General features: G+C 42.5%; 1 protein-coding gene across 2 annotated transcripts; it reads left to right on the forward strand.

Moving 5' to 3' along the window:
* The first annotated feature begins 1,606 nt into the window (after nucleotides 1-1,606).
* LOC147891734 (uncharacterized) lies at nucleotides 1,607-15,570 on the forward strand. 2 transcript variants are annotated; one of them, XM_087388158.1, is made up of 7 exons: nucleotides 1,607-1,692; nucleotides 1,817-1,923; nucleotides 13,208-13,704; nucleotides 13,787-14,007; nucleotides 14,197-14,345; nucleotides 14,555-14,593; nucleotides 14,899-15,570. In XM_087388158.1, the coding sequence occupies exons 1-7, from the start codon at nucleotides 1,611-1,613 to the stop codon at nucleotides 15,328-15,330; spliced, it is 1,527 nt and encodes a 508-aa protein (XP_087244284.1). In that variant the 5' UTR covers nucleotides 1,607-1,610; the 3' UTR covers nucleotides 15,331-15,570. The 2 variants fall into 2 exon arrangements, with proteins under 2 accessions (XP_087244284.1, XP_087244285.1); XM_087388159.1 differs by having other exon boundaries at nucleotides 13,226-13,704.
* The last annotated feature ends 11,172 nt before the right edge of the window (nucleotides 15,571-26,742 follow it).

Here is a 26,742-nt window from a genome sequence, read left to right on the forward strand (position 1 = left end):
GCTTGCTTTTCTTCTGTATTGTTCCCTTGTTTTATTGCTTTGAAAGCTTTCCATGTGGCTTTATTTCTATAGATTCTATGAGATGTATGGATATCCATGAGCATTTTAAGTGTCCATGAGACGAAGAAGTATAGATAGCTTTGAAAGCTTTCCATGTGGCTTTATTTCTATAGATTCTATGAGATGTATGGATATCCATGAGCATTTTAAGTGTCCATGAGACGAAGAAGTATAGATATAAAAAAGCGTCAGTCGTGAAGAAGGCTTCTACACTTAGAAATTAGTATTTCATGGTCGTCGGTCGGATAGGCTGTGAATCTGCATTCAAGTTCAGCTGACAAGTCCGGAAGGGGTGTGGGCAACTCTTATATCTTGTAGACCCTTATTGTGGAGACGGATATTATGGACATTTGGAGGAGCTATTTGGAAATCAAACCCTTTATAAATGCTCTTTCAGATGGTGAGAAGAATGAGCTATGCATGCCTAGTTCTAACATACTGAAAGTCATAAAATTCCCTGTACAGATATGAAAGATTGAACCTGCGCTAGGAATGCGACAATATATTGAGATATTCCCAAATTATGAACGCAGGAAATATACATGAGATGCTCGGTCAAGGTCGTTAGTAAGGCATCGTTTTTCTATGAGAACATAATTAGCGAGTCTCAATTTTTAGCTGTAAGAGGAAACTATTATCATAGCTGGCGCCACATAGTGTTGGAGGCTATCAGAACAGGTGCTTACATGATAAGTTGGTGGAAGCACGCACTGCTAGCCATGTAGAATTATCCCCGCCTTCAAGTTGTAAGTACCTGGTAAGTAAAATAACATCAGTTTAATCTTAATAGGCACTGGCAGGTTATGCTTAACCACCCCCGCCACCCTCCCTCCCTTTACTGTTCGTGTAGATCTTCTTCATCGCTTCTTCTTCTTCGTCTTGTTCTAGATGGGATCTAGGTCCTCCCTCCTTGCTTTGACTGCATCATGAATTCTCATAGACTATTCTGGTTGTGCTTGCCCTTCTGTGCATCTGGATTTTTTAGTATTATTATAAATTTGTGGGAGTGGGTATGTTCTGAAACTTCTCCCCCCTCCCCTACTGGTTCTACAGGAACCCTACATGTGAGGGCATGAAAAAAGAAGTTGGGTTTTATATAATTCTAGCACACATCTTTTTGAATGGAAGGCGCGATTGGTGCCTGATTCTGCAAAATATGGCATGAAAAATGGAGTGGTCTTAGAGGTACGGGTTGAAAGACAAGTTGGGAGGTGCTGATAAGGTAAAGAGACCAAATTAAAAGGAATTGAATACTGGGGAATGTATGGGATGGAAATCAAATTTGCCATTTCTGTGATCCTCCTAAATATAACAGCCAATGAGCACTGCCAGGGGGTACCATGTATTGATAAGCAAGTAAACGTGTGAATCACTCATGACTTTGGGCTTATAATCTTTGCAAATGCGTCTTAATTATAGCCATCTGCATATTTCTCCTGTCCTGGAATTTGGTTGAAGGAAATTGAAGTCTTGTAAATCTTGCAGATGAGTTTGGAGGTGTTCCTGGATTCATCTAGGTATATAAATCTTGCAGATTGACAAAGGTAACAATGAGCTGGTCTGGTCTGGAAGCAATGCATTGCAGTATGTCATCGCCAACATCCAAGGACACTAGCACCAGCAGGGGACTTGGTAGTTTTAAAATTTAATAGTGTGTGCTTCCTTGTCTTTATCCGCCATATATGCTGTTTATGTGGATAAATCAAATCTATATGCTGTTTATGTGGATAAATCAAATCTATAATCTAATGTGCAGGATGGCACAGGACCTTCGCTGCAAATTTATGGTCAGATGAAATCAACTTGTGTGCTGCTCTAGACAATTGTGTTTCTGTTCCATATACAGATGCCAATTTTGAAAAGGTACCTGTCTTCATTTTGGGCCTGACAAGTGCTCATTCGCTTCTGTTCGATCCTTCTACCCTTATTTTCTATGCTTTTTTAGATTGAAGTCTTTCTGAACTCTTATCATATTCATCTTTAAAATAAGGCCAAGTTAATGATGGCCATGTCCCGTGTTGAGGAAGTCATCAGGAGCCTTCCTGCTTTAAAATCTGGAAAAGTTTAAGTATTCATTCAATGCCTGTCTTGAGAATTCCAAACATGAGTCTTTTTGTTGTTTACCTTTTGACCTAGTACAGTATGGAGTAGTCAGTTTAGATATGGAAGTGCACTTTGAATGCACATGTGGAAATTGAAATATTCATATTATCATATTCATGAGTCTTTCTGAACTCTTATCATATTCATCTTTAAAATAAGGCCAAGCTAATGATGGCCGGCCATGTCCTGTGTCGAGGAAGTCATCAGGAGCCTTCCTGCTTTAAAATCTGGAAAAGTTTAAGTATTCATTCAATGCCTTTCTTGAGAATTCCAAACATGAGTCTCTTTGTTGTTTACCTTTTGACCTAGTACAGTATGGAGTAGTCAGTTTAGATATGGAAGTGCACTTTGAATGCACATGTGGAAATTGATGACACTAGATCTTGTTTTAATTGAATTGTTAGCCAAAGAAGCATGCAGTCTTCACAAGCAGTTGTAGCTTGAATGAAGAGATTTGGACTACTTTTTGATTAGCCGTCTCCTTTAGTGCTAGCCTTTGTCATGGTTGAGTTTGCCCTTCACCTCCGGAGTGCCGACAGAAACTCAATATGAAGACTTTGTATAAATGGATGCTCAAGTATGTGTGGGTGTGTGGATTTGTATGTGTGAGAGCATACTTTTATACTATGGTCTACACCCACTGTTGGGCACTGATGATGTCAGTGGGGATGTCATAGTAGCTAGTCCCTGCTATGCGTGATGGAGTTTATGGTTTTCAATCTTATGAGTGACTATCGTGAGATTGAAACTGCACTATGTTGTGTTTTTAGAGGATGAGTTTGTGAATGTTCCTGGATTCATCTAGGTATATGCGTATATGCAGTCTTCCCATTACTTCAAAGGACTTTGGAATTTCAAGAGTAGTTTAATCAAATGCATCTGCAAGGTTGATGCGCACATTCATTTTAAGGGTTCTTGGAATTTTACTCAGAGACATCACAATTCGCATGCACGCCTATCAATTCCCTCCTCAAACCAAGAGTGGGTAGTATGTGTCTTTATGATGACAACTTCAATCAAAGTCTTGCAATCTGCCAAAGCTAATTGGCGATTGATGACAGCAAGGTTCATTAGAATTGTGAAATCGAAGACTTGTACGTAATTTTGACAGTTGCGAAAACCATCATATTGCTGCAAAATGTAAACTTACATCAATCACTTTGCTATCAACAAAAAATTGAGATTGCCACCCAATGCTTATGCCATTGCATGCATATTCAGGAAGATCCGTAATAGAGCTTTACTGGATGATGAAAAGGGATTGATAGTCGTTTACTTCAACTCCATCTGTGAATGCCTTCCAGTTCTGCCTCAGTCATATGAACATCATTTTGCACTGCCAGCCTAGGATCTGTATGGTCTATGAAAGTGGCAACCAACTCCTCAGCTCATACTGCTGCAAAGCGTTGCATAGTCTTGATCATCCGCTTTTGATGCATAAGTGGCTGTTGATTTCCCTTTCTTCTAGATCTTTGCATATTGTTCATTATTGTTTTGTCCAGATGCTTGTGCTCTATGGAATAGGTTCTCCTCCTGCTGAGGTCGCCCAAGCCCCCACGTTGTGGGCTGAGCCGTTCCCACTGTGCTCAACCAATATGGTTCCTGTGCCCCAGCATGGCTCGCACTGAATCATGAACCTCAGGGTGCTAGATAAGAGGCTGCTGCTTAATCTTGCGGACTGGCCCTAATAAGGGCTGCTGAAAGTGCATCCAAACTCTCATTGTCACATGCACCCCTGCACGTGGGTGCAAGGTGACAGCTGGCTTCATTGACAAAGTGCAGATAGTTCCTCTGATAGGATATTTTGTTGTAATCCGTGACCCCATTGTGAGCCCTTGTCCTTGGACAGTCAGGCACGAGCTACGTAGGTCAGTCTCTCAGACTTAGGTCAAGTCAGAAGTAAAGTCCTTGTTCACTAGTATCCACTGGAGAACAGTAGGTTAGTGTTTAGCTAGGTCTAGGTCTCAGCCTAGGGTAGGAGCCCATAAGGCCCCCCAAGGGCTGGACCAAGGAGTTCTCCATCAAGGGAAAATGGGCTGGGGGAGGGCTGCCTTTATAGGATGCCCTGCGCCCCTCCCTAGGCAGCAAAGGGGTGGGAAGTGAGCCAAGCAGCCGATTGGTTGGTCGGCTCATTTCTGGCTGGTTTTAAAATATTCAGGCCGCCATGTATCTTTGGTGAACATAGATACTGCATCGAAAGTACGGCCATGTAACTCACAGCCCCCTATTTAAAGGGGGGCTTGCTGCCCTCTTTCCTCACTCAGCTCCCCTCAGTTCAGCCTCTGTTCTTCAGCCCGGTGCAGCTCCTAGCCCTTCCAGAAATCCCCTGCAAGACAGCCATCAGTTCAGCAGTCCCTAAGGGTGATCCAGGAAGGTGTCCATGCAGCACCATAGCCCACCTTGGGGTAGAGGTTTGGGGTTTCTTTAGCTCCATCTCTCTCAGCTTTCATATAGATCTCTCAAGGTCCATATCTCAGATTTCCGTCTTCCCTTCAGTTACGGACAATGGGGACTAGGTCTAGCATTTGAGGGTGGACCCCCTTGCTTGGGGTTATGGGCATTAGTGACCCACAAGAGTGATGGCCTCTCTTTGAGAGGGACATCTAGAAACCACACCTCACCTGAGTACCCAAACATGGGACCAATCAAATGCACAGATTGCATACCGACCTAGGAACCATTCAAGAGAATGTTCCCTGAGCTTTGGGTGTGGGCCTGGCAGCATGCCAAGAGTAATGGAGATACAAGGTAAGACTAGCTCAGTATGGCTCAATTATGACCTTAGAGTACGTCAATAGATAGTCTCAGCTGTTAGGAACCCGTGGGTGCGATCAGAATTAAATTCTGACAACTTTGAAATTTTAGGGTTTTTGGGAGTGACGTGGCAGCTGACACGTGGCAGACTGCCACATGGAATCTGAGCTGGCAGGTCAGTCCACCTGTCCCACACATGTGGCAGCATGCATGGCAAGTGGCAGGGCATGCAGGCCAAGTGTTTGGAGATTTGGGGCAGGTTGTGGGCTGTCCTCTTTGGGACTGCAGCCCACCAAAAATCTGGGACAAGTGTCCACCTTCCACTCTAGGCCTAGGGGGGGAGCTGAGCCTATAAAAGAAGGCCTCTCCCCTTCATTCCACACATGAAAATTTCGTCACTTTTCTTCTCCCTCCTTTTGGATGATGCAGCAGAACCTCTCCAGCTCCTTGGGTGCAGCCAGCTTCTCCCCAGGCCATTCTCTCACCTCAGCAGCACTTTCTCTCTCTACAACAGCACATTCTCTCTCTACAGCTCCAGCCCCTCCTCTCCAGAAATCTGCCCCCTCTCAGCTCTTCTGGAACAACAGCAGCATCCTCTCTCCTTCACCTAGCCTGGAGCAGCCACAGCCCTTTTCTCTCTCTTGCTGCAGTCTTTCTCTCTCTACTGCAGAATTTCTCTCTCTACTGTTCCAGCCCATTTCCCTTGCAGAAACCTGCCTTTCTGTGCACCTCTGTAACAACAGCAGCTCCTCTCTTACATCTCCTCCCTTGGGATCAGCATTGGCACTCTCTCTCTACAGCTATCACTCCATAAAAGCTTTCTCTCTCTAGCCTACAGGCTGTTTTTCTAAGCTGTTCTCATTCCAGCCCCATTTCCACACTCTCCTCACCCAAGGTAGCTTCAGAGGCATCAAGGACTTCATCTACAAAAGGGTCAAGTCACGAAGGGAGCCTGTATTGTCAAGTTTATCTCATTTACAGCACTATTTCATGTTGTTTCTACTATCTTTCTAGAAACTAGTGCTTGTCTCTAATATTGGATGTAAGTGGTGATTGTTGCAGGCTTCTTCCTTGTGGATTGGGCAAGCCAAGAGTTGAAACCTGAGCTTGGACTCCTCCTTTTTGTTGTCTACCTTATACATATGCTCTTGAGTCTTGTATCTAGGTCCTAGGTTTTCACTGAGTTCATCAGTTTGGAAGGTGCATTGCATCTTGGTCTTGTATCTCCATTTTCAAGAATAAAGTGAGCCTGGATAAGGGGGGGGCCCCATCTTGGCCCCTCAATCATATTGCATTTTTCCAATGATGTCACTTTGTGTTTAAGCTGTATAAGTCTTAATTCCAGCTTAATTGCAAACTCTTAAGTTCAAGTATATGTGTTTGGCAACTCGCAATCATCTCATTCAAATGCCTCTGCAAAATCCGTTGTCTGAATTGATAGAAAGGACCGAGTAGTTTACATTGGTATCAGAGCTTAGTTAGTGGTCTTGTACTCTGTGCTTTCTCTTGTTGAGTCTCTTCTTCATTGAGTCATCTTGTCATCATGGCAGCCAATGGACCTGACCCTCCTCCTAACCTGCATGAGTTGAGTGCTCTCTTGGCAAACATTGCTCAACAGGTTCTAGTGCTGGAAAGCAGCCAAGCAGAAACTCATGACATAGGGCCCCAATCCCAAGGAAGAGGCCGTGCGGACAACACCAACTCCAACAAGGAGGGAAGATCATCCTCTTCTTTCCCTCCTCGAGGTAGACGGCGTCATCGGAGTCCATCTCCTTTGAGACGTCCACGGAGACAAAGGTATGCAAAGCATAAGGTACCTCTTGGAGATAAGCTCTTCAAGTTTACCAAGTACAAGGGAGAGGACAAGCCCGAGGTCTTGCTGGCCTGGATCCGAGACCTCGAGTTTTCTTTGAGGGGAACGAGTACGAAGACAAGGCGAAGATCCGGTTTGCCGTCCTGCACATGCAAGACCATGCTTCACTCTGGTGGGCAGCTATGGTCAACACTGGACAGCAAGCCCACACCTGGAAGCGCTTCAAGAAGAACTTGATGAGGCACTTCCTGCCTAAGGAGTTTAAGAGAGATACAATGGTGCAGTGGGACATCCTCCGCCAATGCCAAGAAGAGAAAGTCAATGAATATGTTGATCGTTTTCGTGGAGGATTATGACTCTGCTTATGCCACAGTTCGAGCAGCCATTCAAAAGGCACAGGAGAAACAAAGAGCAGCTGCAAATAAAAGACGGAGGGCGTTTGCAGTGAAAGAAGGCCAATGGCCTTATTGAAATTTGAGAAAGCCCGGTTAAAAACCAAAGTGGGCAAAAAGCGCATCTACTTGAAGCTATCCTTTCGATATTATGGTCCTTTTCAGGTGTTGCAGGTAATAAATGATGTCTCAGTTTGATTGAGACTTCCAGAGCATTGGAAGATCCACAATGTCTTCCACGTAAGCTTGGTGAAACCCTTCATTGGGGAACCACCTCAAGAGCCCACACTGGACGATGCACCTGAAGTAGAGGACACTGAGATCTTGTTGATCCCAGAGCAAATTATTTTGCATAACTTCACTACGGGACGTCGAAGCACGACTCGCAAAATGTACCTTTTGAAGTTCAGAGGGCTTCCATCCACCGATGCCCAATGGGTGGACAGAGCTACATTTTAGGAGTGTCGTGAAATCCTGGATGCTTATGAGGAAGCATTTCAGTTGAGGACAACCGAATGAAAGACGGAGGCAATGTCATCCTGTTTCAACATGTATCCACTTGCTTGGTACTATTTCTTTTTGTTTTTCAATAGTATGCTTATTAAGAAATGACATGTTTTCCTACTGTTCAGTTACGGACAATGGGGACTAGGTCTAGCATTTGAGGGTGGACCCCCTTGCTTGGGGTTATGGGCATTAGTGACCCACAAGAGTGATGGCCTCTCTTTGAGAGGGACATCTAGAAACCACACCCCACCTGAGTACCCAAACATGGGACCAATCAAATGCACAGATTGCATACCGACCTAGGAACCATTCAAGAGAATGTTCCCTGAGCTTTGGGTGTAGGCTTGGCAGCATGCCAAGAGTAATGGAGATACAAGATAAGACAACAAACAAATGAGCTCAGTATGGCTCAATTATGACCTTAGAGTACGTCAATAGATAGTCTCAGCTGTTAGGAACCCGTGGGTGCGATCAGAATTAAATTCTGACAACTTTGAAATTTTAGGGTTTTTGAGAGTGACGTGGCAGCTGACACGTGGCAGACTGCCACATGGAATCTGAGCTGGCAGGTCAGTCCACCTGTCCCACACATGTGGCAGCATGCATGGCAAGTGGCAGGGCATGCAGGCCAAGTGTTTGGCCCCAAATCTGGTAGATTTGGGGCAGGTTGTGGGCTGTCCTCTTTGGGACTGCAGCCCACCAAAAATCTGGGACAAGTGTCCACCTTCCACTCTAGGCCTAGGGGGGGGGCTGAGCCTATAAAAGAAGGCCTCTCCCCTTCATTCCACACATGAAAATTTCGTCACTTTTCTTCTCCCTTCTTTTGGATGATGCAGCAGAACCTCTCCAGCTCCTTGGGTGCAGCCAGCTTCTCCCCAAGCCATTCTCTCACCTCAGCAGCACTTTCTCTCTCTACAACAGCACATTCTCTCTCTACAGTTCCAGCCCCTCCTCTCCAGAAATCTGCCCCCTCTCAGCTCTTCTGGAACAGCAGCAGCATCCTCTCTCCTTCACCTAGCCTGGAGCAGCCACAGCCCTTTTCTCGCTCCTGCTGCAGTCTTTCTCTCTCTACTGCAGAATTTCTCTCTCTACTGTTCCAGCCCATTTCCCTTGCAGAAATCTGCCTTTCTGTGCACCTCTAGAACAGCAGCAGCTCCTCTCTTACATCTCCTCCCTTGGGATCAGCATTGGCACTTTCTCTCTCTACAGCTATCACTCCATAAAAGCTTTCTCTCTCTAGCCTACAGGCTGTTTTTCTAAGCTGTTCTCATTCCAGCCCCATTTCCACACTCTCCTCACCCAAGGTAGCTTCAGAGGCATCAAGGACTTCATCTACAAAAGGGTCAAGTCACGAAGGGAGCCTGTATTGTCAAGTTTATCTCATTTACAGCACTATTTCATGTTGTTTCTACTATCTTTCTAGAAACTAGTGCTTGTCTCTAATATTGGATGTAAGTGGTGATTGTTGCAGGCTTCTTCCTTGTGGATTGGGCAAGCCAAGAGTTGAAACCTGAGCTTGGACTCCTCCTTTTTGTTGTCTACCTTATACATATGCTCTTGAGTCTTGTATCTAGGTCCTAGGTTTTCACTGAGTTCATCAGTTTGGAAGGTGCATTGCATCTTGGTCTTGTATCTCCATTTTCAAGAATAAAGTGAGCCTGGATAAGGGGGGGGCCCCATCTTGGCCCCTCAATCATATTGCATTTTTCCAATGATGTCACTTTGTGTTTAAGTTGTATCAGTCTTAATTCCAACTTAATTGCAAACTCTTAAGTTCAAGTATATGTGTTTGGCAACTCGCAATCATCTCATTCACATGCCTCTGCAAAATCCGTCGTTTGAATTGATAGAAAGCACCGAGTAGTTTACACATACGCCTCGCACAAAGGTTTAAAGGTGGTCTTGCTACGCGTTACACGATCATTAACTGTGCGTGTTACACTCATCAAGCTCCGCATCATTGGGGAGACCTTCCCAATGAGGGAGTTTCTTGTAAAGATCCGATTGTGAGAAGGTTGCCACTCTTCTAGCGTCTTCGGGTTGTTATTGAGTAGATTGTGGTAAGCGGGGAGCTTCCATGGCTCTGAACTTGGAGTGAGACCTAGCTCCTACTCATCCAAGCTACACAGGGAGGCCGCCTCTCCCATGCTCAACACGTAAGGTCCACCCACTAGTTTCGTCTTTGTCGCACAAAATCTAGGATATTGTCTTTTGGTCACAGGGCTGATTAGGATGCACCTCTTGTTGTGTTGAGGGGAAACTTCTAGACCCGAAAGTGTGCAAGCAACATAGCCCTTGTTGTGGAGGGATCTGCTATTAGCCAAGAGAGGGTGAGACTCCTAGAAGTATATTGCATGGCTTTTGGTGCCAAGGTCAACTAGCACAAGTAAATGGGCTTGGAAGACCCTTGGCTTTCAATGGATCCCACCACATTGCTATCTTGGGTGCCTGGTTGGGATCGACATTTTGACGGAGCAACATGTGTCCCTTGCCCTAGAGAGCGTTTGCTACAAGCTTTTGTACTTAAGTTCCGTGCCCCCTTGAGTGCAAAAAAAGTTGGTGGTCAACTAGGTGTCGCTTGGTACATAGCATCTGGCATTGGTTCATTGTGTTGAAGAGCCTAGTTTGCACATGGTTCTTTTAGGGAGCCTACTCCAATTGTGGTATGTCTCTCGGAATCCAAGAGAAATAATTGCGAGGGGCTTAAACTCTCAATGGCATTGCAAGAGGCGAAAACCATGAATAAAGCCGAGAGAAGGTGATGCATGCTCAAGTTTAAGACCTTGGCTAGCATCTTGTAGGCTGTGTCCAGGGGAGTGATCAGCGTTCATTGTTGAATGTCAGCTCTCCTCCACTCCTAGATTGGCATGTTCATCCACAAGAGAGGGGGCGAATTGTGTCGTGAATCGAAAGTCTCGTGAAATGGTCCCTGAAGCCGACATACTCCGCTCAGCTTGGGTGTTCGTGGGTCAGAAGGTCCATACTGATTTCATTTAGTGGCGGCCAGATTTGGTCTTTTCACATGTAGCAAGAGGAAGAGCGCACAAGTTCTTGGACTTATTTCTAAGGAGGGGCTGATTTCTATAAGCACTTAACAATTTGATCATGCTGAGGAGGCCTGCGCCTCATTTCAGAGTATGTGCATAATGCTATTCCACCCAATTTCAGTCTACGTGATACAACACCAAGTCTATGTTGATTATAGAAGCGGTGCACAGTTTTTGATCTGATTAATTTTTGTCACATGACTCAAGAAGAAGGGTGGACACTTTCTGTTCGTCATATCTCATCTCCAGTTTTGATGTGCTCATATGCTCAGGTTCTTGGTCAAAGGGCAACGGCTATTTCTGGAGCTGTGACATTAAACAGTGGTTAATGGAAGAATCTCATAATCCTTCATTGGTAGACCGTAGAACATCAAGATATGTCATCAACTTTAGGACAGCTTGAAAGGTATTTCTACTGGCCTTAGATTAGAAAGGATGTTTACGAGTATCAAGTCATGAAAGAATTTCTCATCCAACAGGTTACTAAGCACTATATAGATGTATATAATCTGTGTTTCACATGGCTTAAGCATCCCATGCTTAGAGTGCTTCCTAAAGAGTGCAAGTACTTTTTACTTTCCTGTCACAAAGTTGATAATATTTTGTCCTTGCTCAAGCACAGGTTCAACGCAGGGTAGCTTGTATGTGTCCTCAAACAATAGATCTAAAACATGGCATGGGATGATAAAAAAGATCTGAGGATAATCTTTTTCCGTATTGTAAGAAGCCTTCAGTTTTTAATGGATACTTCAACACTTATTCCATATTATTTCATTTTCAACTGATCTGTTTGATCACACGTATTGAGAGAAATGCCTTGACGAGTTTGGAAAGGTTAGCGAGAAGTGGGGCAGGTATGAAAGCAGCATAGTGTTAGATGGATGGTTTGATATGAGGAGCTACCACTGTGTCAATTTCGATCTATTGGAATATCTCTGTGGAGTTGGTCTATTCATGGATAGATGAATTTTGCCTGTTACTATCTGTTTGTGTTTCTAATCAACCTCAATATCTGTATGTGTTTCTAGATGGAATTTGCCTGTTTATTATCTGTTCGTGTTTCTAATCAACCTCAATATCTGTACGTATTTCTAGATGGAATTTGCCTGTTACTATCTGTGCGTGTTTCTAATCAACCTCAGTATCTATTGTGCAAATGTAAAACTGAGCTGATATTCCACAAGCAGACGTCTGAAATGCTGAGCAGAGTCCGATAATGAGTGTTTAAGGAAATGTAGAACATAGCTAGTCTTTCCTTTATGCTGCAACCAGAAAAAATCTTCCTTTCATGGGCTGATCGCAAGAATGGGTGTATAGGATCGACCAGAATGATAGTTTTATGCATATTTCCTTGTCTTATTTCATTGACGTGTTTCATGTTGTGGAATTTTTGAAGTCAATGGGTAATAGCGGGGCCCTGTTGGTAAAAAATGGTATTAGAGCATGAGAGATGGAGAGAAAGGGGGGGGAGGGGAAGTAGAAATTAGGGGTAGGGATATATTGACACGTGTTGGCCTTCTGGATTTCTCTGCACCTACTTCCTCCGGCATATAAAGCGAGATCTCCCTTTGTTTCTGGCCATCCCGTTTTCATCTGCCATCTCATTTTGGAGCTCCCTTCGTTTCATTTTCCCATGCCCTCACACTTTACGTACCCGACCTCTAAGCTTGTTTGCTTCGTGTACATTTTACACGTCTCTGCCATAGCGTGGAATGATTACGACGGAGAACCCACAACAAAAAATGACGATCCCCGTTCTTTTAAACCATTGCCCGTGGAGGTCTACCCTTTCGGGATCGCAGTCTCTGCGATCATCGCCTGCGTGGGGCGATTGACTCCGGGATTTTCCCGTTCTGTGGCTGGCACCGTCAAGGGTGAGGGAGGGGCTTGGGAGCTACGTGAAGGCGAGTGCAGGGGACACACAGGGAGACGGAAGAGGGAAGAGGGGTTGGAGCTGAGCGGTGCAAGCGGGGGGTTTTCCTGAGCGATGCACAGGGGGGTGGGGATGGGCGATGCGAGGCGGAGGGGAGGGAGCATGTTGGGAGGCGAGGCGGAGGGGGAGGGGCAGGGTAGGCTGAGCGGAAGGCAGTGAGGTGGGGGAAGAAGAGTTATATTAACTAGGGGGGAGGGACAGTTAGATTAGGGGGTTTAGTTAGATTAGATTAGGGGGTTTAATGAGATTAGAATAGGGGGCTTATTAGATCACCAAAATAATTTTTTCAACGAAACTTTCAAATCTTTAAAGTTTTGTTCATCTAATGCGTCTAATAAAACACAAAATTACAAACCTATTGGAACGAATCCCGTGGAAATCGGATGCTTGAATGCAGAGATCAAGAATTTTTTAGATTAGGAGACCCATTAGTGACAGTAACAGCAGTTTGAAATTTTCTCATAAAATTTACCCATCCTCAATTTGTTTAAAATTGCAGTTGCATTTTGTATTGAACGTCGTCGTATGTGTGCTCTGCTCCCAAAATTGTTAAGTTTGAATGGATATGTAGAAAGTAATTTTTCTGACTGGACTGCAGTTCTCTGCCTATAAGCAGGGAAATGGCACATGTGATTTAGTTGGCCTGGATGATAATGCTTATGCAGCCCTTCCTTTGGCCTCCCCTTGCAGTGGGGTGGGGCCCATGAGGACACTATTGGAACAAGGTGCAGAGTTTGATGATTTTCTGCCAAGCTTAGAGCAGAAAATGCTGGAAAGCCTGACTATAGCTGAAGATGGGCAGGCGTTATATCAGCATCGTGCTAGTAACCTGCAGCCATTCTTGGTGTCCGTGGAACAACAGGATGATGTCAAGAATGAATCACTGTCCGAGCAAGAGCATAGTCGGCTTTGTCCAGACAATGTTGCTAGTGCAACAGATTTTGGGGATGCAGCTCTAGCAGGTAGCATTCGCTCATATTTTGAAAGCTTGCTTGGCCTCAATGATGGAGAGGATACTGAACAGTCTTCGGCGCCAATGAATTTGTGGGAAGACCCTACAGAAAATCTGGTGTCTTTGGTTTCTGTAGCGAAAAGGTAATTTAACTAATGCTATCTTTCGAGTCATGTTTGAAGTAACATTCAAGGTTATGTGTTAACATTGAATGCCTGTTAACAGGCATGGGCTCCCAGAGAAGAGGAGAAGGATTGAGAGTTTTTCAGAAATAAAAAAGACACAGCCTTCCTGGCAAATGTTGGCTTTAGCCCTAGCAAGCTCCTGTGAATACCTCAAGGATCCTGGATCTAAAAAGGACTTGTCCCACGGCTTAGTTGGAGGGAATATAAATGTCCGTAAGACTCGCCTTCTACGATTGCAACGGAGTGAGCCCTTGTCTGAAGGTTAAAGCTTGACACTCTCCCCAAACTCTTCTCTTCAAATCTCCAAGCCCCCACCCTGCTTTCCCCTTCTCCAAAGGGTATTCCGTACCAAAAAAAAAAAAGCCAATGGCTTTTTTCTTGCATTAAAGAGAGCTTATCATGTCAGCAAGCACCAGGAAATTCTCATGCGTTTGAAATATGTTAATACAGGATCATGTCCGCTAACTCAAGTGAGGTTGGTCATGTGTGACCGCGAGAAAGGGGCAGCCATTGATGCAGGCCTCCAGTATAAGGACAATCAGTACTGTGATCTCATTGATGCAAATCCACATGACCTTGCTTTCACCATTCCAAACATGGTAGTGCCTGCCAGTTGCCTTGGTTTAGTGAAATTTTTGGTTCTCAATTTAGCCTTTGCTTGCTTCGAAAAGATGATTTCTGTCACTTTTATGCTGTTATAAGTGTCTATCGCACTTCATTTACCCATGGGCAGTGTGTTGCAGATCCGTTGTTAAAGTAGGTGTCTATTGCATTTTGTTTAACAATGCCACATGGGCTGCATGTGCAGTGCGTTGCAGATCTGTTCACAAAGCAGCTTTGTGCATTGGTAATCCTCACATGCCTAGATACCTGTGACATACTGCATACTGCTTTTGCTAATGCTGATGTCACCCTCTAGAGTTTGTTGGTGTCCACGTTTATTTTGAGGATAAAAAGGCATAGCTCAATGACAGATGCTTAAAAGCATTTGTTCTCTCTTTTGTTGTTTTGTACGTACACAACAATGTACTTTTTAGGTGGATAAGTTGCTAACAGTTAAGATGCTCTGTAATTTTGAGGCCAGCGGTAGATGTATCCAATCTCGAAGTCTGCTTTGGCATCAAAGATTATAACAAACCAATGTGCTTGCAGCTGGAAAAAGAGGGCTATGAGCTGATGGATGATGAATTTCAATCGTGTGACAAGGTGCTGATAGATTCAGCTTGTATGGACTTATCATCCTTAGTTTTAGATTCTCCTTCTGCCAGAGAGAATGTACAGATTCCAGATGAAGCCTCTGTATCAGATTGTATGCTCTTATCTCCAGTTGCTGAGCATGCTTCCTTTGAGATTACTGAAGCAAGGGTGGGTTCTTCTTCAAGAACATTGGAGATCAATTCGTTTCCTGCTTTACCTTTTGATCTGCAGTCTCAGTCACAAGGTCAGGTACCATGGCCTCAAGCACACCCGTCTCAGTTTGATATCCCTCTCAATGTCGAGCCACAAAGTCAGCTGCAGCAATGGGAGCAAATGGCAATTCCTCGCAGAAAGGTTACCCTGCCACCAGCAGCTTGGGGCGCTTGAAAACCCCACATGTTGGAATTTCATAAGAATTTTCACGGAGACGTTTCATAAAGAATTCAATGTGGCATCTCTGATTGTGGATCAGATCATCAGCTACTATACCATATTACATGACAGTGTTGCTTTGCTTGATAGATTTGAGCTACCAAGGGAAAAGGTTGAAGTAAATCTGCCTTTGATTCGTGTGCCTATGCTGAACCAAATCTTGTATTGGACGACCTTAAATCTAAAGGTTCTTCCGTAGCTAATATATAAGACAAGACAAATATATAATAGCATCCACGATGAACACAATGTAAACATGTTTACATGTGGTTGGGCGTTGATGAGGCTAGTGCTTGATATACAAAGTACCACAGGATATCTTACTTTGATAAAAGAGAGAATAAGGTTAGGGTCCAACTTCCCTATTATGTGCCCTACTATTTTTTCCAAAGTTTTTCATCTTATGGTTTTCTAAGCATTATACATGCGATTGTTCTTGTGCTTCCCAATGTTTGGGAGTACAGAAAACTAGCTGCTGCTTATCTTGTTGTAAACCTTTAGGCTTGCATTAGCTTGATATCTAGAGTTTCCCACAATGATTGGCTCACAACATCAAGTTTTTCTCGATGCATGCTTGCTTTCTTAGCCAGTAGTCCATCAAATAGTTCTCCTAGAGCTTATTGCTTACACTACATGTTGGAGTTGAATTGGTTCTATAGATCAGGCTTGGTAGGTAATACCTTAGACCAAAATCATGCTCTTCCCAGCTACAAAGAAATAAAATAGGTAGTCCAAACTAGAAACACAAGGTTGAAAAAATCTCCATTGCTAATTGAATGACCATCATATTTTTTCCAAGTGCAATCTCTTGGGTATTTTCATGAGTGAAGCATTGGGTGGATAATCTCTTGTACACGTCATTTGAGTTTACTACTCATGTCTCTCAATGACTATGTCTCCTTAGGATGCTGAGCAGCTAATAAGCTATATCATACATGCCTCGTGTTGTAGCTATGCAGCCTTCGATTGCCATGCATAAGTTGAGCATTGAGCCAACTCTTTGGAGGTACCTCATGGTTGTTGCTATTGATGTGCCCAGTCGACCTAGGATGAGTCCATAGATTCCACTCTTGCCAAAAGTTAGTCGAGAGACCTTGGGCAAAGAAGGCACATACTCCAACTAGCACCCATTGTACATGGTGAAGCAAAATGTCAAATAGAGAGGCATGATTGAAGAGAGGGACAAGGACCTTGTTCAACTCATCCACGAAATCACGAAAGCTAGTCAGATCGCAATGTATTTGATTCAAATTGAAGTTAAAGTTATTTTGTCTAGAAAATATTTACTTGGCCTTGTGGATTTTACAATTTTAGATGAAACAACAAACTGTTGTTGAATCTCTCAAACTGTCATCAACAAATTACCATTAACTTCTATGGAGGTAATTTTAAAATCTCTCTCTCTCTCTCTCTTGATTGATAAAATATGAAGAGGGGCGAGGAGAAGAGTGGAGAGGAGGAGAGAGGGCATAGCTAGAGAGCACACTACAAATGACTAATTGTATTGTAGATTTAGTTGAAAAAGTAGAATATATACAAATTCATTTAGGGTTAGGGCATCTAACCCTTTTCTTTATAACACTCTATGTGTTAGGGCTATGCACATGTAATCACATGATGTTGAGCATGGTCTCTTAGCACCTTCCCTCAAGATCAACATCATGAAGTAGGCCTTCCCTCAAGATGATGATTTTGGGGATTAAAGGACTGAGCATTACATTCCATCACACCCCTTTAATGGAAATGTCCTTCCTTGGAGTCAAACCAAAAGCTTGTTAGTGTTTCTTGAAAAGCTCTTTACCGAGTGGTTTGGTAAAGATGTTTACAACATTCTCTTTGTTATCACAATGCTATAATGTGATGTCACCAAGTAACACTCTTTCTCTGATGAGGTGCTCTTTGACATCAATGTGCTTTGTCCTGGAGTGATATATTGGATTCTTGGCCAATGCTTGAGCCGATTGATTACCACAGTATAAAGTCGTTGGCTTTGACTCATCAAAGTAATCTATTTTTAACAATAGTCTTCTGAGCCATACAGCCTCACATGCACCTGTAGTGAGTGCTCTATATTCTGCTTCCAGTCAAAGACAAAGAAACAGTTGGTTGTTTGTTTGAAAACCATGATTAGCACCTTGACCAAGGAAAAATGCATATCCCTGTGTCGATCTCTTGGTCTCATGATCTCTGGCATAGTCACTGTGACAATATTCCATGCAACCGTGGATGGCTTTCTCTGTATTCTATTCCAAACTGTCTTGTACCTCTGATGTATCTCAAGACTCTTTTAGCTGCATTCCAATGAGACTGTTTTGGATTTGTCATAAACTATGCTAGTGAACTTACTGCATAACAAATATCTGGTCATGTGATAGTTAGAATATAAGAGATCCAATGAGTTGCCTGTAGTATCTCATTGACTATAGGCTTTTTTGAGTCTTTTATAAGTTTCAAACTTTGTTCCATGGGGATGGTTGCAATCTTGCAATCTGCCATATGAAACTTCTTCAGGAGACTGTCAACATATTTCAGCTGACTCATGAAGGTGTTGTCTGAATCTCTTCAGAACTTAATACCAAGACAATAGTGCATAAGTCCAAGATCTTTCATGTCGAACTCTGCATATAAGTCTTGTTTTAATTTCTTAATGAAGCTATCCTTGCTTCCAGTCACAATCATATCATCTACGTACAAAAGTGCAATAGTAATGTCTTCCCCTTGAACTTCACAGTAGAGAGTATGATCTGCATTGGACTTCATGTATCCTAGATCAGCAAAACACTTGTCTATTTTGCTATACCAACTTTGGGGTGCTTGCTTTAAGCCGTAGAGACTTTTCTTGAGATGGCAAACCTGATTCTCCTTACCTAGTTCAACATAACCCACTGGTTGTTGCATGTAGACGTCCTCGTCTAGATAACCATTGAGAAATGCATTCTTGACATCGAGCTGGTACACATTCCATCTGCTGGAGTGTCGCTAGTGATATCAAGAACCGTATGGAATCCATCTTTGCTATTAGAGCATAAGTCTCATCATAATCCTGACCATATTACTGTGCAAATCCTTTTGCAACTAGACTGGCTTGGTATCTTTCAATGCTTCCATCTGGATTGTACTTCACTTTATATACCCATTTGTTTGCTATGGCCTTGTCGCATAATTCTCAAGTATTATTCTTGTACAAAGCATTAATTTCTTCATTCATAGCAGTTTGCCATTCTGACTTGTCAACTACATCTTCGAAGTACACTGGCTCTTCTGTAGCCATGATGGTAGCCATAAGAGCATAGTTGGTGGTTTCAACCTGAATTGCTTTGCCTTTTTGAGCATATGTCAATCTGGCTGGAGGTCTGCTTTCCCTAGTAGACTGTATGAGTTGCTATGGTTCTTCTCGGGGTGCTTCTGGCAATTCTTGCTCTTCTTTATTAACCTTTTCTGTAGATGATTGAGTAATCGGTTTGTCTATCTCTTGTGTATATGAGGTTTTTCATTATGATTCCTCATCAAAGATTACATCTCTGGAGATAATGACCTTTCGGTTGATGGGATCATATAACTTGTATGCTTTGTTGTCTTCACTGTAGCCAACCATGATGCATTTGCATGACTTTGGATCTAATTTTCTACGATGGTCATTATGTATGTGGGCATATGCTATGCAATCATATATGTGGAGATGCCCAATGCATGGCTTGTGTCCAGTGAATGCTTCATAAGGTGTCACGCCCTGAATCGGTTCAGTAGGAAGTTGATTAAGCAAGTAGTTTGCAGTGGCTATTGCTTCTACCCAATACTGAGACATTCTTCTGACCTTCTAACGGTTTCATCTCTGTGAACCATTCCTGGTGCTTTGTTATATAAGATGATACACCGCTGTCGATGTACCAAGGATCCTGATCTGCTTGGTCGACTTGATAGCTGAAATCCTCTTTTGAATTGTAATCAGTGTCTAGATACACTATATCAGTCTTCTGCATTTTCTCATTTGCAAGGAACATATTCCTAGGTTCATTTGCATAATCACAGTAACTAGAATGTCCACCATGATGATTTTCTCTTTCTCAGGAATTTTCTCGATTACTGTTGGATTGACCGCCTTGGTCGTACTGCTTCTTGCGGCAATCTCTTTCATAGTGTCCAAACTTATGACAATAGTTGTACTGAATATTTGACACATTGGTGGATGTATTCCCTTGTTCTTGGAATCTTCCTCCATGATTTTCTTTTTGCTAATTCTAATGTTGTTGAGGATGATGCTGATGTTGATGCTGATGCTGATTTTGATGCTGATGATGACCACTTCGCTAGAATGATCTACCTCTGCCTCTACCTCTATTTGAAGCTGTGAATGCTTGATCATTGGAATGACCTTTGAGTGCATGAATGGCCTGATCCTGAGTTCTTCACTAAGTAAATCCAATGGTGGAATTTGCCGTTGGATGGCAATACTCTGGACTAAATTCTCGTATCCCTCTCCTAATCCATTCAGGATGAATTGAACCATTTCTGCTGGGATTCATGGTCTCTCCTGCTGATGCGAGTTGATTGTTGTAATCTTTGATTCTAAGTACATAAGCATGACCGGTTTCGCTGCTGTTGCAGAAACTTTGGTTAATTTGGTTTCTCTGTGTGAGAATCCTGGAAGTGATCTTGGACTCATAGAGAGCTGCGAACATATCCCATGCTTCTTTTAATGTATTGACTGTGTTGAGCTATCCTAGCATAACATCTTGCACATTCTACTTGATCAGATGATATGCATACTTGTCTTTCTCGTCCATGCTTGGGAAATGGCAGGATCTGCTACATGTGCGAAAACCATTGGTTTAGCTGGAGGTCCCGCTACTGGTGTTGCGACAACAGTAGGTGGAGTAGAGCTACTGCTGGCTGGATCGTGGTGTAGATTCATCGACATACTCCCATTTGTCTTGAAGTACAAGAATGGTCTCCATTTGGTATTTTCATGTGACGTAATTGGAGTTGTCTAACTTAGCAGATGCCTCCAAATTGAGTTTGCTAGTCGTAGACATGGTGCAAGAAATGAACTCAAACTGTTTGTGAAATCACTGTCTGAATCAATTGCAAAGCACTGACTATAGCAAGTGACCTATAGGTGAAGATAGAATTGCAACATATAATCCAATCTGTTATAAGGCTGGTGGCAAATGTTTCTGGGAATACCGAAGAGGCTTTACAAGGCTTGAAACTACGTGCACAATGCCGAAAAATAGCCAAATAAGCTTTACAATGATGGCATGTGTGTGTGAAATCCAATCATGTGCAATCTGTCCACTGATCAGTTGATCAATACCTCTGAACACTCTGAAGTTTGCTCACTGAATTGATGAATGTCAGGTTTTAGGAAATGTGATGATGTGAAACCACGTGTGAGCGCTAGGACTGACTCGAGTATGAACTATTTAGGAATTTTTCGGCATGGCTTCGATTGGCTGCTTTGGAGTTCTCTCCGCTACTATGGATGATCTAATCTACTCTGAACTGGATATAGACCAACTATCGAGCGATGAAAAAGCAGCAAATAATTCATTTTCTTTGTTCGTTTCAGGTGATGGGTCAAATACGTTGATGTAGAGTCTGATGTGTGTGAAGGAAGTGGATTTGTCAATGAGGCTCAAAAGTGAGTGATAATTGCACTGAAATATGTGCATGACGTGATGAGCATGTAGAGCACAAAAAATCGAGCGATTTTTCTTTTTGGAGCGTCCTCAAATTCTTCCTGGATCAAGAGATACGGCTTGATCTAGGTGGAGGAGCAAAAGGGTGCTAATGTGCTCAGTGATGATCTGGCACTCAAAGGGTCACATGCAGGGATGCGCTTACTAAGGGGTGTGCCTCTGGGGCATTGTGTGATGAGGTGGCACAGGGATTCACATGCAGTGCCTGACAAGGGATAACTGTGACTGCTAAGGGACTACCATGTGGCAGTGCTGAGTTGGCAGGTGAGATGGCAGTGCTGATGTGACAAGTGATTGGTCTTGCTGAGATGGCAGATAAGATGATGTGGCAGGCAACACAGTCTGTTGATGTGGCAAGATAGGATAAGGTGCCACATGGCACACTATAAAATAAACTGAAAGTGGTAACCCACCTGCCACATGTTGCCTTTTTAACCACACCCTCGGAGATAAAGATGGACGGAATCTTTAGGATTCTGTTGACAAAATTTGGCAAGCCTGCCCTAACCATGTCAGGCCTCCTTGTTTTCCTTCCATGGCAAACTATCCCCTAGCTAGGACTATGCTCATGTTTTCCATTTGGTTCAACCATTTGGCCTAAACTTTGACTTCCTAACTAGCTCTCTCCCTATTCTCTCTCTTCCAAAACGTTTCAAACATTCATTCCCACCACTTTCTAGCAGTTGGTTTCAAAATATCTTCATTCCACTCTTGATTAGTCATTCTCTCTCCTCTTTGCTCATGTTTTTCTTCCACATTTGAAAATCTCTCAGAGAAACTTTTGCCCAAGCCCTGTTCATCCCTCTTCTCTTTCATTCATTCTCTACTTATTTCACTGTCTCTTAGAAACCAAAGTTGCAACCTAAATCTGCTTGGAAGGAGTGAGAAAAATGGGTATTCTCTCATTTTTTGTTCTTTCCCTACCTTTTTGGAGTATAGAGAGTCAACTCCTGAAGTTGCGAACTAAATCTGCTTGGAAGGAGTGAGAAAAACGGGTGTTCTATCATTTTCGGCTCTTTCTCTACCTTTTTGGAGTATAGAGAGTCAACTCCAGAAGAAGGAACACATACTTTCGAGGTAATGAAGTGATTTCTCCTTGAAAGTTTTGTGTGTATTAAGTAGATACGTTTTTGTATCACACTTTGTCTATTTGTTTGTTATAAAAGATAGGGAAGAGGGAGAGATTGAGGTAGATGATATTTAAAACTACAAGATGATTTTTGACATTTTTTCTTCACTGGTATAGGAGGGATAGATAGAGGAAGGAAGAGAGAGAGAGAGAGAGAGAGATTATTTCGAACTACTATGTTTTTTTCTATTTAAGGGGATGAGTGAGGGAGAGAGACATAAAATAGTCATTTGTTTCTTCATTAGTATAGGAGGGGGAGAGAGAGAGAGAGAGAGAGAGAGAGAGAGAGAGAGAGAGAGAGAAATATATATTATATTTGAAACTGCTATGTTTTTTTATTTGTTTGTAGGGATGAGTGAGGGAGAGAGACAAAAAATAGTCGTTTGTTTCTTTGACAATATAGGAGGGGTAGATTGAGGAAGGAAAGAGAGAGAGAGATATTATATTTCAAACTACTATGTTTTCTTTCGTTGAGGGAATGATTGAGGAAGAGAGGCAAAGATTGTATTTCAAATTGCTAGGTTTTAGAAGTATTTGAGAAGAAAGAAAAAGAGATCCTAATCAAAGAGTTTTGGGAGGGAGAGAGAGATTGATATGATATTGATAATGTTTTCTTTGTTTGTGGAGAAATAGAGTAAGAAGAGAGCATATCTTAAACTAAGTATTTCAAAATAATTTGATGTTTGTGTGAGGGCTACCTTGGAAGACAGATAGACACAGAGAGAGAAGTATTCTATGTTTTTTGAAATAATTTTTGGTTTATTTTTGTGAGAGCTTTAGTTAAAGGAGAGAGGGAAGGAGGGGGAGGGAGAGAGAGAGAGAGAGAGAGAGAGAGAGAGAAAGAGAGAGAGAGGGAGGGAGACTTGCAAAGAAAGAGAAAGAGATAAGAGAAGACAAATTTTGAGGGTCTATGGAAGTAGAAAGAGGTAAAAAGAGCTAATTTTAATCATATGGCACAGGGGAAGAAACTATGGAAGTAGAAAATGATAGATATAGAAGTAGTTTATAGTCTATTGTATTGAACAATGTTAAGGATGAGCATGGGAAATGGATTTCTCAGCTCTACAGGAAATATTCTTGGATCACAATGCAACCACTAATCGTGGGTGCTACAAAGTGGGTCGGAAGGATGCAATGGACATCTCTAAATATTTGAGGGGAAAGATCTTAGATTTTGAAATTTCTTTTAGCAGTGTATATATTCAGCATGTCTTTACCCATGCAAACATATACGTGCATCCGAATGCAGGACTTCCGTATCATAGGCCCAATTGTAAGTTTTTCAAAGTGTACTAGTACTTCATTTGCATTTTAGAGTATTTGCATTTATTTGGGGACTTCGACACAACTGTCTTATGCCTTGTATTTGATTTACAGATTTATATCCATCTACTTACAAAGAATGAGAGCCTGCAGCATGCGTAAGTAGGGTGTTGCATGTCCTCTATGTTGAGATCGGGTGTCTTCAGTATGAAGGTCGCACATTATCAGAATAAAAAAAGGATGGGATCTTCTTCTATGACTCAATTTTCATTGTGCCAGATGAAGAAGGATAGTATGGTAGATTAGAACATCTTTCCTTGCCTTCTTTTGATAGTCCAGAATGGTCGCTTCCATGCATGGAAATAAATGAATCATATAGAAATAGAATGTTTAATGATGTGAGAAATGCTATAAATCCAACTACTAGTGGAAGAAATGCTAGGTTGAGCTAGTTTCTTCCATTTCCATGCTTTTTTGATTTCTTTGCAAGGCGTTGGCAGTTAAGGAAAACAAAGATTACTTACACTTGCAAGAGGTTAGAATTGGACTGGCTGTCTAAGCTATTTGACATGGATGGACAACAAGAACATGTCATGTTGGAAGATTTAGTACAATGTCGATTGAACACTTCAGATGTGACCTTTTGGTGAGCACATCTTATAATTCTTGTTTGTATAAAAAATGATCACGATAGTATGTATTAACGGATCCCAAATTTTATAGGTATTTCATTGGAAGGCAAAATCTCTGCATGACTTTCACATATAGAAGGTTCAGATGGAAGAACCTGCAACGGAAAGCAATGGATGATGATCTATGCGATGGGACTCACAATCTTGTTGTCGAGGTATTAATTTATCGGCAAGGACATCCTAATCTAATGTTGGAATTGGAAGAGGAGTGGACCATGCAATTTATCAGGGAAGAATTGCAGTTGGCAATAGCAAGCCCTCCAGGCTAAGACTATTGTTTTAGACTTGATAATAGAAAAGTTAGATATAGGGATGAGACAAGTATCCTTTGTAAGAATTATTGCCTTCCCCATACTCTAGAGATAGTAGAGACATGATGGCAGGTATTTCATAATATCTAGTTTCTTGGATCCTTAGTGCTTCAACAATGCACTTGCCAATGAGGCATTGCTACATGTATGGACACAAATTATAAATAATACAAAGTGTTGTTTCATTTATTGTTAAGATTTTATTTATTAAGTTTGCACCTCTATATTGATGGCTCTCTATGGTCTATGAATGATAAAGCGGTAAATATTTGTAATTTTAAATCTGTGTGGATATTTGTATATCTGTATTGTACAAGTGAGAGAGTGTTTGAGAGAGATAGATAGCAATTAGAGTGTGCAAGAGAGACTCAGAGAGTGTGTGTGTGTGTGTGTGTGTGTGTGTGTGTGTGTGCGTGTGTGTGTGTGTGTGTGTGTGTGTGTGAGAGAGAGAGAGAGAGAGAGAGAGAGAGAGAGAGAGCAGTCAGGGACACAAAGGGTCACAAATAATGCACCTGGCCATGAGACATTGTTAGATGTATGAATAAAGAGAGAGAGAGAGAGAGAGCAGTCAGGGACACAAAGGGAGGTAAAGAGACAGAGGGAGGGGGAGGGAAAGATGGAGATGGAGACAGGGACAGAAAGAGGGAGATGGGGAGTGGGATAGAGAGAGAGAGGTAGAGAATGGGAGAGAGAGAGAGAGAGAGAGAGTTAAGATTGCATTTATTCATTCGTACCTCTAAGTTGAGAAATATAAAAATAAGAAAGTTAATTAAGGTCTTTGAGAGACTATGAGATTGAAAAAAAACCCCAGATACAATTGATCCAAAGGGTGGAGCCGCTAACAAAATACAAAAAGTGTATATATAAAATCAATGTCCATGACATAGATAGCTAAGGGCAACAAGGCAACAAGATGATCATCGGGTGTCACACAGAGAGAGAGAGAGAGAGAGAGAGAGAGAGAGAGAGAGAGAGCAAATAGGGACACAAAGGGAGGGAAAGAGATAGATAGATAGATAGATAGATAGAGAGTGAGGGAGAGAGGGGGAGCAAGAGAGAGAGAGAGAGAGCAATGGGAGGGAAAGAAAGAAAGAAATATTAACGTCCTCTCGAAAGACCTTGCAGGTCTATGAGAGAGAGAGAGAGAGAGAGGGAGATAGCTAAGGGCAGAGAGAGAGAGAGAGAGAGAGAGAGAAACACTTTTCAAAGTAAAATTAATAAATATAAAAGTATCATAATTAAGAGCATTTTTAAGGGCAATGCCCATTTTATAAAGTACATTTCTAAGGTCATTTTCACATTTTTAGTTTCCTACTCTTGAGTAACCTTGCATTCCACAGCCTCCTCTTTCGTCTTCCCGAGCATCCTCCTACACTCTTGGCTTCCCCTGGAGAGGCTTTTGACTAGTGGATTTCATCCACTAATTCCCATGCCTCTGCAGATTGGGTTTATCCTATCTTCGGCAAGGCATTCCATCTTGAGTCTTGAGAGCTCTCCTTTCTACTGATAATCCCTCTCTTCAGTTTTTTAATAGACTTATCCATGGGCAATCTGTTGTGATTGCTAACTCCCCTCACCAATGGGTTTCATTGGATATTTTAAGCTATTTTGACCAAAGTGCTAACTTCAAGAAGACACTAGGTAGAGCCATGGACAATGTCCCTATCTCTCTCTGTGAGTATGCTATTCCCATCAGGGATGATTCATGTTCCCCAATTCATTTGATCGAGAGAGATGTAGCCCTTATTGTTCTCATTACAACTAGAAAGTTTGATGAGGATGTTGGTGAGCAACCCAAGGGTCCTTCTACATCCACAAGTGGAGGAGCAGGCATCAACAAGTGGTGGAGGAGATGACATAAACCTAGACCTGGAGCATACTATTAACCTAGCTAAGGAGCAAGTTGAAACCGAGGTCATCTTATCATCACATCTGACTCGTGCATATTTACCCTCCACCTCCACCTATAATCTAGATGAGGTAGCAACCAAGCCACACCTCGCTTCGGTTGATCCAATCAGGATTGAGTATGAGGAATACCTTACCCTATTGGAAGTGATGGAAGAAACTGGTCTTCGAGAGGATGAGGTGCTATGTAGGCTCTCAAATGATACCTTTGATGATGTCATTGACTTTGATGGTCCAGTCAATCCAGCAATAGTGAGATTGCATGCTTCGATGACTCGAGCCTCACTGATCTGGAGGCAATCCAACTAACACAGAAGGAAATCGAGGATGCCACACTAGAGTACATGTCCGATGAGCAGTTCATG

Source organism: Dipteris shenzhenensis, chromosome 17 (assembly GCF_047967505.1).
Source record: "Dipteris shenzhenensis isolate YYH24624 ecotype China chromosome 17, Dip_SZ_1.0, whole genome shotgun sequence".
NCBI lineage: Eukaryota > Viridiplantae > Streptophyta > Polypodiopsida > Gleicheniales > Dipteridaceae > Dipteris > Dipteris shenzhenensis.

Coding starts and splice junctions, on each gene's coding strand:
- LOC147891734 (XM_087388158.1), top strand. CDS start 1,611: ATGAGCTGGTCTGGTCTGGAAGCAATGCATTGCAGTATGTCATCGCCA. Junction 14,008..14,196: donor GAGTGAGCCCTTGTCTGAAG/GTTAAAGCTTGA, acceptor ATGTTAATACAG/GATCATGTCCGCTAACTCAA. Junction 14,594..14,898: donor CAAAGCAGCTTTGTGCATTG/GTAATCCTCACA, acceptor ATGTGCTTGCAG/CTGGAAAAAGAGGGCTATGA.